The sequence below is a fragment of the Elephas maximus genome, chromosome 9 (assembly GCF_024166365.1).
Source record: "Elephas maximus indicus isolate mEleMax1 chromosome 9, mEleMax1 primary haplotype, whole genome shotgun sequence".
Lineage (NCBI taxonomy): Eukaryota > Metazoa > Chordata > Mammalia > Proboscidea > Elephantidae > Elephas > Elephas maximus.
Window position 1 is genome coordinate 10,644,067 of NC_064827.1, and position 12,603 is coordinate 10,656,669.

At 40.5% G+C, this 12,603-nt stretch overlaps 2 protein-coding genes across 5 annotated transcripts in view; one reads left to right on the top strand and one right to left on the bottom strand.

Moving 5' to 3' along the window:
- Positions 1–12,603, top strand: part of PIP5K1B (phosphatidylinositol-4-phosphate 5-kinase type 1 beta) — a 373,029-nt gene that overhangs the window by 43,719 nt on the left and 316,707 nt on the right. The gene's annotated exons all lie outside the window — the stretch shown is intronic.
- Positions 1,337–1,741, bottom strand: LOC126083232 (mitochondrial import inner membrane translocase subunit TIM14-like). Its single transcript, XM_049896726.1, has one exon. It carries the CDS (start codon positions 1,646–1,648, stop codon positions 1,373–1,375), a length of 276 nt encoding a protein of 91 aa, XP_049752683.1. The 5' UTR covers positions 1,649–1,741; the 3' UTR covers positions 1,337–1,372.

The window sequence follows — 12,603 nt, forward strand, 5'->3', positions numbered from 1 at the left end:
GCAGCAGTTAAGAGCTTGGCTGCAAACCAAAAGGTCAGCAGTTGGAATCTACCAGGAGCTCCTTGGTAACCCCATGGGGCGGTCTGCTATGTCCCATAGGGTCGCTTTGAGTCGGAATTGACTTGATGGCAGTGGGTTTGGATTTGGTGCCTCAATTTATCCCACTAGAATACACTGTCCGAAAGAAATATGAGAGCCATATATGCAATTTTAATTTTTTTTAAATAATGTTTTATTGAGTTTTTGGTGAAAGTTTACACAGCAAGTTAGGTTCCCATTTGACAATTTCCACACAAATTGTTCAGTGACATTCGTTACATTTCTCACAATCTGTCCACATCCTCTTTTTTATTTGAATAGTTTCTGCATGTACAATTTGGTGACATTGATTACATTCTTCGAGTTGTGTAACCATTCTCACCCCACTTCTCTGAGTTGTTCCTACCCCGTTAACATAAACTCACTGCTCCCTAAGGTTCTGTCTGAGCATCTTTTCACGTGTTCACTGGCAATTTGAATATCCTGTTTGGTGAAAAGTCTATTAAAGTCTGTTGCCCATTTTATGATTGGCTAATTTGTCTTTTGGTTGTTAAGTAGTCAAAGTTTTAAATATATGTTGGTTATTAGATTCTTGTCAGTAGTTTTAAATTTTATAGTTGTTACATTAAAAAAGTAAACAAACAGGCAAATTAATTTTAATTGATGTATTTTATTTAACCCAACATATTTTAAGATATCATTTAACATGTAAGTAATATAAAAATGTTAATGAGATACTTTATATTCTTTTTTTCATATGAAATCTTCCAAATTTGGTGTGTATTTTACAGTTATAAAAACCAAACATGTCAATTCAGACACTAGATTTTTATCAGAAATGCTTGATCTAGCTTTGATTTAATACAATGTAGTTGGAAAAGTAGTCTCACATATCCAAGTTGTTCCAAGCATGCTAAAATATTCCCCAATAACTGAAACAAGCATCGGTTTTTTAAATTGACATTTAACTTAATTACAATTTAATAAAATAAAAACTTCAGTTCCTGAGTTGCACTAGCCACATTTCAAGTGCTGACTAGCCGGAGGTAACTAAAGGCTATGGTACTGTGCCTTGCTTCTGCTCCGTCACGGGAGGTCGCTATGAGTAGAAAATCGACTCGACAGCACCCAACAACGTCAACAATGTATTATCCTAGCCATGTTTTGTCTGGCTTCATCTAAACCATTCTAAAGAGGCTTTTTAAAAAAATATATATATATATATTTTTTTTTTACTTTGTGCTAAATCATTTTTAAAAATCAAAGTTTTGAGGTATTTTATTATAAAAAGTCAGACTCATTCATATACATAAACTAGTATGTACTTTAAAATTCATTTTTTAGCTTGACCTTCTAGTAAGTCTTTAGCTTCATTGATTTTGGCTGCTATATAAGGTGATCCTCCCTTGTCTGGGTGATTGAAGAGCATAATTCGTCGATGAGCATCTCTGATTTTTCCTTTATTGGCAGTAGGGCTTACACCCAGTATCAGTGCTGCTCCCCGTTTTGTCATTTTGGGTTCAAATCCACCTCTGTAATAGCCCCCACTGAAGGCAGATTTTGGTAGACTTTGAAAGACTTGTTTTACTTGAGGCTCCGCATGCTTCATGGCTTGCAAAACATAATGGCCTGCAAATCCTGCGGCAGCGATGGTCAGTCCGACTGCAACAACAGTGCCGGCCACGGCTCCGGCTCGGCTGCCCTACCTCCACTGGGAGCGCAGTTCATCCCAGCCCAGAGGCCGTGGCCACACAGACAGCTACGCAAAAATATATATATTTAAAAAAAAATTTCAAGACATTCTAAAGAGTTTTATCCTCAAATTTTCCCATTGACATTTTCTACCTCCAGAACCCCCCTTGCCGTCGAGTCAATTCCGACTCACAGCAACCCTGTAGGACAGAGTAGAACTGATCCGTAGGACTTCCAAGGCTGTAATCTTTATGGAAGCAGACTGCCACATCTTTCTTCTGCTGCTCAGTTCAAACTGCCAACCTTTCCATTGGCAGCCAAGCGCTTTAACCACTCAGGCATAACAACCAGGACCAGGCAGTGTTTCGTTCTGTTGTACATGGGGTCACTATGAGTCAGAACCGACTGGACGGCACTTATGTCATAACAGCTTAGCTTAGGTGAGGGCAGAGAAGGGAATAGCCCTATCCGACGTGATCGTCTGCACGAGCTCCTGGCTCTCCTTTGCGGAATGAATGTTCACACGCTTTGTTACATGTTTGCATATTTGATTATTTATTACAGGAATAGTTGGTCTCTGAGGTGAAATTGCTGCTGTACTAAATGACCACAGACTTAGCAGCTTAAAGCAACACATTATAGTATCTGGTGTTTCTGGAGGTTAGAAATCAGAGATTGGGCTCCCTGGGCTAAAATCAGTGTGTCACCAGGACTTTGTTCCTTCTGGAGGCCCTAGGAAAGACCCTGTTTTCTTGCCTTCTCCGTGTTCTAGAGGCCAGCTGCATTCCTCGGCTTCTGACAGCTTCCATCTTCAAGCCAGCAATTCCTGGTTGAGTCGTCTTCATAACACATCACTCTGACACAGACTGCTCTGCCTCCCACTTCTATTTAAAAGACCCTTTTTGTGATTACATAAGGAGCTCTGGTGGCACAATGGTTAACCCACCCAGCCACTCCGCAGGAGAAAGATGTGGTAGGCTTCTTTGGAAACTCTATGGGGGCAGTTCTCCTCTCTCCTATAGGGTCACTTTGAGGTAGAATCGACTTGACGGCAATGGGTTTTTGTGATTATGTACATTGGGCCCACCCAGATAATCCAAGATAATCTCCTTAAGGTCAGCTGACTAGCAATCTTAATTCCCCCTTCAATCTTAATTCCCCCTTGTCGTGTAATATAACATAGTCACAGGCTCCAGAAATTCGAGCATGGACATCTTTGAGGGATGATTATTCTGTCTACTGTATTGCCATTTCCCTGAGCTTTTGTAGTTTTTACCCATAATGTCATTGCTAGTAATCTTTGTCGCTCTGTTGCTTGTCCCACCCTGAGTTAGGTGGCTGGCGGTTAATGGAAGGCAGAAGTCAACCGAAAGAATTGGGGCTCAGGGAGGCAGCGGAGGCTCAGTGGTAGAATTCTTACCTTCCATGTGGGAGGCCTGGGTTCGATTCCTGGTCAGTACACCTCATGCACAGCTGCCACCTGTCAGTGGAAGCTTGCCTGTTGCTATTCAGGTTTCAGCGGAGCTTCCAGGTCAAAGCCCTGGGGATTTCTTAGCATTGGTCACACAGAAAAAGTTCTTTTACCCCAGGATGTGTTCCCTTCCATTGAAAGTTAGAAACTGTTTCCTTCTAAAGAAATAGGAATGTATTGCCTAAGCTTAATGCCTTTTATCTCTAATTAAATATATCATAATGTTTGCCAAAGTTGAGTGTGCAGTTTCTTTCCCTCTGCTGAGCAGGTGGTTGAAAGTGGTGGAATGTTGCCTTTCTGAATAGAGAACCATAATGTCCTTGTGAACATGCTCATTAAAATAGAAAAAGTGGACTGTGTTAGTTTGCATTTCAGTCTGCTCTTTGGGGTAGATTTTTCTCTCTGGCTCTCACTGTACTTATTCGCATCTCTGGTGGAAATGCCACATCCATTCGCGGATGAATTAGGCTATTATCGCAGACTTAGAGGGAACTCTTCACAGTTTACCGTTAGCATTTGGAACAGGTGTACAAGAACCTAATGTGGAAGAGGTAAGGCGGTGATGTCCCCAGTGGGCTTATTCTAGGTGACAAATCTTGCACTTGTCTTTGGGTTGCCAGTGTTATTTGGACTTTACCTTATGAAGTGCTAGTCTGGAGAATAATAAATTGGTTGGGGGGTTGTTCAAAGCTTAAGCTCAGGTTCACTTTTACTGTGGAGCTTAACCAGTTACTTCGTGTTTATGAGTACACATTCTGGGCCCGAGTCTTTGGAAGGCAATGGGGGTACCGTCCTTAGAGCTGCCATACCATATAACTCCAGGGTTGCCATTCACATCTCTCTGTCATCTGTGTGAGTGGTGCCCCCCTGGAGTTGTGTAGTGGAATTCTGTGTGGCCTAGTGCAAGGACCTTGGTGTTCCCTACCAGAGGGCCCATAGCCCAGTAAACCTATTGCCACTGAGTCGATTCCAACTCATAGTGACCCTGTAGGACAGTAGAGCTGCCCCATAGGACTTCCAAGGCTGTAATCTTTACATAAGCAGGCTGCCACATCCTTCTCCTGCGGAGTGCCTTATGGATTTGAACCGCCAACCTTTCACTACTGAGCCACCAGGGTTTCTTGTAGCCCAGTAGGGAAGAGATTTATGAACAGACCCAATTCTCATATGATGTCTGAGTAGGTTAAAACAAAACAAAACAAAACAAAACAACACCCACCTGCCATTGAGTTGATTCTAACTCATGGCAGCCCTCATGTGTACGAGAGTAGAACTGTGTTCCGTAGGGTGTTCAACGGCTGATTTTTTGGAAGTAGATCACCAGGCCTTTCTTCCAAGGCACCTCTGGGTGGGCTGGAACCTGCAACCTTTTGGTTAGCAGCCAAGCATGTTAACTGTTTGCACCACCCAGAGCAATAGGAACACAGAAGAGAGTATCTAACTTTTCCTGGGATGGACTGGAGTATCTGGGATGGTCTCTCAAAGGAGGCTCAGCCTAAGCTGAATCTTGAAGGATCAGTAAGGAGATGATCAGATGAGAAAAAGTTGGACAGTTTAATGGGCAAAGCCAATATGAGTGAAGGTGTGTAAAAAGCATGCCACATTTCAAGACCTGCAAATTTGTCAGTCCAACTGACTTGAGAGACCCACGGGGAGATGCAGTGAGGCAAAGCCTTTAGCCTTTCTGTGCCTTAGTCCACCACTTCATGAAGTAAAGAGAACACAATTCTAGCTACCCTATGAGTTGTTGTGAGTTCTAAACGAGAGAACTCAAATAAAATGCCTGACACGTGAAAAGCACTTAACAAATAGCAGTTGTTGATGACCACAATGATGATCAGAGCCATGGTCTTAGAGGAGGCTGAGAAAGTAGGCAAGATCAGCGTAGCCCTGCCGAGGAGCCCTGGTATAATACTGCCTGTATGGGGAGGTTATTGAAGGGTTTTGTTTTATTTTTACCACGCTCTGCAGCTTTGTCGTTTCTAAGCTGTATCATCATTTCCCAAGGCTGATTAGACCCTGGCGAATTGATTATGCTACTCAGAGTCATCAGAGAGACTGACGAAGAAAAATGCCACTTTATCACTTTGCACTCAAAGTGAAAACTACTCGGTGTGCTGTGATAATTATGGCGGTGAGGTGGTGTGTTGTCTTCTTGGGAATTGACAAAGCTCCTTGAACTCTTGTGATAACATCCAGTGGTTTCCTAAGTGAGGATGAGAATTAAAAACAAAACAAAAAACTGCTGTTGAGTCAATTCAGACTCCTAGCGACCCTATGAGGATGAATGCGGTGCAGGCCTAGTTTTACCAGACGGTGCCAACCAGGGTATCGGGCTTGTTCTCTTACATACGTGTCTGCCAGAGAGATGACGCTCCGAGCGCCTGGTTCAGGACACCTTCTTCTTCAGAAATGCTGATGACACTTTGATATTTGCATCTTTCTTCTTTTGTATCTATCTCTCTTAAGCCCCACCCCCCTCCTTTTTATTGCTACCTTTGTTTTAGTGTACTTTCAGAAGACGTCATGGTTTTTAATTCTCTTTAAGATCAGCTGCTCTTTGATAATATTTCAGGTTTTACCTTAACCTCAACAATAAAAGACTCCATTTTTTGTTGTCATTAGTTGCTGCAACTCATAGCGACCTTAAGTATAATATAACAGAAGGAAAAGTTGCCCAGTCCTGCGCCATCTTCGTGATCGTTGGTATGTTTGAGTCCATTGTTGAGACTGTTGTGTCAATCCATCTCATGGAGGGGTTTTCCTGTTTTCACTGACCCTCTTCTTTACCAACCAAGATGTCCTTTTTCTAGTGATTGGTCTTTCCTAGTGATGTGCCCAAAGTCAGTGAGTTGACGTCTTGCGGTCCTCACTTGTAAGGAACATTCTGGTTGTATTTCTTCTAAGTCTGATTTGTTTATCCTTTTGCCAGTCCATGGTATATTCAGTATTCTTTGCCACCATGTTTGAATGCATCAATTCTTTTTCCTTCCTTTTTTATTATCCAGCTTCTGCACACATGTGAGGCAGGTAAAAAGACCATGGCTTGGATCAAGCATATCTTAGTTATTAAAATGATATCTTTGTTTTTTATAACTCTAAGGTTAAGAGCTACGACTGCTAACCAAAAGTTCGGCAGTTAGGATCTACCAGGTGGTCCTTGGAAACCCTATGGAGCAGTTCTACCCTGTCCTATAAGGGTCGCTATGAGTTAAAATTGACTTGATGGCATTTTTTTTTTTTAAAGAGGTCTTTGGCAGCAGATTTGCCCAGTGCAATGTGTTTGATTTTTTAACAGCTGTTTCAGTGGGCATTGATTGTTGATCTAAGTAGAATGAAATTGTTGACAACTTCATTTTTTTTCTCTGTTTATTATGATGTTGTTTAATGTTCATTTGTTCTTTGCATTCAGGAGCTATCCACTGGGTTATTTGGGGGACTATTTAGTCATTAATCCCATCTATTGTGGCTGAATTCACAGCACTATTAATTACACATGTTGGCCGTTCCATTTCTCAGGTTCAGCTTATTTTCCCAGCGTGTGATTTTTAATCGTCTCTTACACTAGGTTTGGAATCTTTCATATCTGGGGGACAATTAGTTCAATGAAAGAGAAAGACCTGGTGATCTACTTACAAAGATTACAGCATGGGAAACCCTACAGGGCAGTTCTACTCCATCCTATAGAGTTGCTCGGAGTCAGAATTGGCTCTACAGCACCCAACAAAAATAACATAGTTCAATGAAGGAGCCTTGGTGGTGCAGTGGTTCAAGTTCTTGACTACTAACTGAAAAGTTGGCAGTTCAAACCCACCAGCTGCTCTGAGGGAGAAAGATGTGGCAGTCTACTCCCATAAAGATTTACAGCCTCAGAAACCCCATGGGGCACTTCTGTTCTCTCCTTTAGGGTTGCTAGGAGTTGGAATCAACTCAGTGGCAATGGGTGGTTGTATATAGTTTACTGAATGAGCTGGGAGGATAAGATCTGTCATTGAAGTCACTGCATTTGTATAATAATAAACATTCTTTCCTTAAAGTACAACCATAACCCTCTCAGAGCCCTGGTGGTGCAGTGGTTAAGAGCTTGGCTGCTAACCAAAAGGTTGGCAGTTTGAATCCACCAGCTGCTCCTTGGAAACCCTTTGAGGGCAGTTCTACTCTTTCCTGTATGGTCAAGTCAGAACTGACTTGATGGTAATGGGTTTTTTTTTGAAGGGAGGGGTTTATAGTCCCCTAGGGACCCCTGGTAGCACAGTGGTTAAGAACTCTGCCAACTGAAAGGTTGGCAGTTTGAATCCATCAGCTGCTCCTTGAAAACTCCATGGGACAGTTCTACCCTGTCTTATAGGGTCGCTATGAGTTAGAATTGACTAATGGCAATGAGTTAGAGTTTATAGGCCTCTAGGTCCCTGGGTGGTGCTCACCTACAAACCTAAAGGTTGGCAGTTTGAACTCACCCAGTGGCACCATAAAGATTAAATAAAGATTACAGCCAAAAAAAGGCTTGTGGAGCAGTTCTACTCTTGAACACATCGGGTGGCGGTGAGTCAAAGTCAACAACAAGTACTGTGGTCCTCTACAGCTTGAGTATCTTTCTATTGAATACTTTAATATAAGCATTTATTTTGCTGGGTTTTCATTAATCCTACCATATAATCCTGTAAGTTACATTATATATATTATCAAACATTGCAGGGTCAGGTAAATTAGGCAATAATTTACCAAAACAAAACTAATAATGGTAGGACAGGCTGAGAATTTATTCTAGTTATATTTGATAAAGTAAATCTTTTCTTCCACTTGCCATTCTGATATCATCTCTTAGTGGCATCTCTTAATCAGAAACTTTAATGCAGCCAACAGATGTAATTTTATGTTTGAACTTGCAAGTATTACTTTGATTCCTCTAATGATAGTTATTGAAAGCGCTGGAGTACTTTACATGTGTTAGGCATGTGAATTTGCTAGTAAAACCAGGGTTAAAAAAAGTGGGGGAGGCCTGTGCAAATCCACTGCCTTTTGGAGTAGAGATTCTGAATATTGGTTTTAAAGGATTACTTGAGTGGCATGCTGCAATCTCCGCTCTTAAGCTGAAATTCACTTGTGGGTCGTTTGTCCTTAACTGATTAAAAAAAAAGAAGAAGAAGAAGAAGTGAGCATGCACCATGCTTTTGCTCCAAAGAAAATCAGGTGCAGTTGTTCCTAATGAGTGCTTATTTAAAAATGAAAGAACCAAGTAAATTGCACACCTAATTTTTAGTGTTTTGAGCATTACAGATGTTGACGTTGTGGTGAAGCAGAGTTTCTATTTAGCATCATTTTGAAAATTCATTCCATGAAGCAGTTAGAGATAAGATTTGGGGAGGTACCTGTGCTCTCCAAAGAATGTTGAATTCCATGCTCTAGCAAAAACATTTTGTAACGATATCTTGGTACCAGTGACGTCACTGGGGTTGGTGTCACCCTCGCATACTAAGGACCACAACATTCTAGCTAAAACATCAGAAAATTTGACAAAATCAGCGACCGTAAAAACACCGGCAGCAGTGATAACAACAGCCTGTGCTTGTATCGCCAGCGCCCGAAATCACGTGATTCGAAGCGTTATTGTAACTGGGTAATAATGACAGCTCTGGCCCGAGCGCGTTAGAAGGGTCAAAAAGTAAATCACCATGGAGTTTTAATTGATACATGTGAGCTGGGCTTACGAAAAACGTTTTTGTTGTTATAACTAACTACAGGAAAATTTTTATAAAAATAATAAATTTCTGCGGAAACACAGCAGGAAAATTTTTGTAGGTGCCATTTTGGTGTTACCCTCTCTGACAGTGTCAACGGTGAGGTCTGAACCCCTCCAGTGACACCCCTGCCTCGTACGTATTTATATTGATACAACATGGAAATCATGGTTCTCCCATACTTGGAACAAACGTAGAGCAAAATTTCAGCCAGAGCTCCAGAGCTGTTTCTAAAAGTGTAAAGTATCTTGGTTCTTTTTAATTCCCCAGCAAAACAGGAACTAAGATTTAAGAAATAATTGAACATATTATTACTATTTTACGTATAGATAAAAACAGACCTTTAAAGTGAGCTGCTAACATATTATTGTGAAGGGCCAAAAAGCATATGAAAAGAATGTTGAACTTGTTAGCAATTTTAAAATAATAAAAAAAAAAGTGCCAATTTTGTTATCTAGGTTTATCTAAGAGAATGATACCATCTAGGGCTATCTTACTGTTTGGAATGCTGCCTGATGTAAACTTTCACAAGGATGATGTCTTCATCAAAAGCCTTGAAGTCCATATCCTCTGATCTAGCAGCTCTACCTCCAGGAATTTAGCCTAAGGAGACTTTTGGGCAAGGGGACCAAAAATAAAGAACAAGGATATTCATTGTAGCGTTGTTTATAATGTAAACAATTAGAAACACCTGAAATATTTTGTATCCAGCGAATACCTTGTTACCTATGTAGAATGATACTATGTAGGAAAAGAGGACATGATACGGTGACTTACCAACCAGTATGTATAGTATAGGCTCATTTATGGCTACAGAAAATGTGTGTGCACTGGGAATTGACGGATGTATATGACAGAATGTTAAGTGCATGCTAGATTGCAACAAAACTTTGTTTTGTTCTTTGTCAATATTTTTAAAGATAAGAAATATGCACATATATTTCTTGTAAGGGAAAAAAAAGTTTTAAAGTTTTTAAATGTATCTATCTTTGACTTTTTTTTTTTTTTTAATCTTTGACTTAGGAGGCCTGGTGCTGTAATGGTTAAGCATTTGGCTGCTAACTGAAAGGTTGGTGGTTCGAACCCAGCCAGCAGCTCTTCTGGAGAAAGACCTGACAATCTGCTCCTGTAAAGATTACAGCCTAGAAAACCCTATGGGGCAGTTGACTCTGTCGCATGGGGCTGCTATGAGTCTCATCTTTGACTTAGCAGTTCTGCTTTTACCTCTCTGATAGTTACAGATTGAAGAGCATGCAAAGATGTGTATTAAATAATATTCACTGCAGCGTTGTTAAAAGCAGTAAAAATGAGTGAATAACCTGTCTATCTATTCCCCGTTGTCAGGAATTTAAGAAGGTCATCTCATAACCAAGCTTCACAGCCCTTGGAATTGAACATGTAAATCTATATTTATTGATATGGGAAGGATGGTCACAACATATAATATAGAAAAGGCAGGTGAATAAGCCTGCTGAGTGTGTGTGTAGGCAGGTAGGTAGGTATGTAGATAAATAAAAGTCTGGAATATTTTACATGGCCATGTCAATAATAATTATTTCCGGGCAATGAGATTTGTGGATAATTTCCAACTTTCCCTATGTGTCTGTATTTTTTAAAACTTTGTACAGTGAAGGAAACTTATTTTATTACCAATAAAAGTAAAAATCGACAAAACTAGGGATCAAGAGAAGAAATAACCAAACAAAGTATTGTGAGGTACTGTGTGAAACTCTCTGCATATAGATGCAAACCAAACCAAACCAGACCTGTTGCTGTCAAGTCAATTCTGACTCACAGCAACCCTATAGGACATTGTAGAACTGCCTCATAGGATTTCCAAGGAGCACGTGGTGGATCCCAACTGCTGACCTTTTGGTGAGCAGCTGAGCTCTTAACCACTGCACCACCAGGGTTCTGTATAGATGAAATGGGTAGTATTTCTAAGAACGTTTACTAAATCAAAGTGGCTCCCCAGGAGAGAGAACTTAAATCAGTAATGCTGAAAGAAATGGAAAAGTTGTCAAAAGGTGCTCCCTAAATTCCAAATGCCAGCCTCCAATGGCCTCAGTGAATTCCTCCAACATTCAAGGATGTTCATATTATTAAGTAGGGTGATCATATAATTTACTGAACCCACTGCCTTCGAGTCGATCCTGACCCATAGCAACCCTATAGGACAGAGTAGATCTGCCCCATAGCATTTGTTTATGGAAGCAGATTGCAGGTCTTTTCTCTTACAGTGCTGCTGGATGGGTTTGAACTGCCCACCTTTTGGTTAGCAGCCAAGTACTTAACCACCGTGCCACTAGGGATCCTTAAGAATTTACTAAAAGGGGCTTTAATTGGGCCAATACATATAAACCAGAACTATCCCATGTAAACCTGGATGAATGTTTACACTGCTCTTTCAGCTTTTTCTGAGTACAGAAAAAAGGACAAACTTCTACTTTTTTGTTTTTTTTTTAGGGTGCCAAGAGGATCTTAATACCAGAGTATCACAAAGATAGCACATATGCACGCATGAGTATACACTAGACAGATCAATCGTGCTCATGAATATTGATGCAAAACCCTTCAATAAAACACCATCAAATAGAATATAGTGGTACAATAAATAGATACCATGATCAAGCGGGTGCATCACAGGAATATAAGCTCAGTTCCGTGTCGGAGGAGTGAGCCTTCACACTAGATAGATCAAGACAGAAAAGTCTACGTGGTCATCCTACTAAAAAAAAAAAAAAAATTTTTTTTTTTTTTTTTTTTTGGACACCAAAAATGCTTTGCTAAAGGTCAGCATCCAGTGATAGGTCGGTTATGGCAGCCTTTACATGGCTGTATACACTTGTCGATACTCACTGAACTATCTGCTTTAAAAGGGTGAATTTTATGGCATGTATATTACACCTCAGTAAACTTAACTTTAAAAAGAATAAATATGTGGGGTCAAATTGACACCAGCAATTCAAAAGATTAGATAGGAAACTTGGGGGGCAGTGAGTTTATGTTAAAGAGGGAAGAACATTTTGGAAGAGGAGGGTGAGAACGGTTGCACAACTTGAAGAATGTAATAATGTCACTGAATTGTACATGCGGAGGTTGTTTGAGGTGGTGTAAATGTTCTCTCCCATGTATTTTCAATACCACCAACAAAATGAAATTATGACATAAGAATTAATAAAATTAGTCTATGTGAACAACAACAAAATCCTACACATGTTCTTGATTAAAAAGAAAAAAATTAACTTCGTAAAATAGGAATTAAGTAGAATTTGTTACTTTTATTACTTTAAGTGCGATGTGTGGTGTCAGGCCAAACCAGCACCATATTTTGTGAAACACTAGAAGCGTTCCCATTTAAATCAGATCCGTGATAAGGATGCTTACCTTCACTGAAATCATAAAGCTTGCTTGACTAGCCAAGAGATAAGAGAAAGAAATAATAGATATAAATACCAGAGAGGAAGTTGCAAACATCGTTACTGGTGGGTATAATGGTTGCAAAGGAGCCCTGAAGGCAGGAAGGTTGAATGCACAGCTGCCAACTGAAAGGTTGGTGATTCGAACCCACCGAGTGGCTCCAAGGGAGAAAGACCTGGTGATCTGCTTCCTAAGCTTCAAGATCACAGCCTCGGAAATGCTATGGGGCAGTTCTGCTCTGTC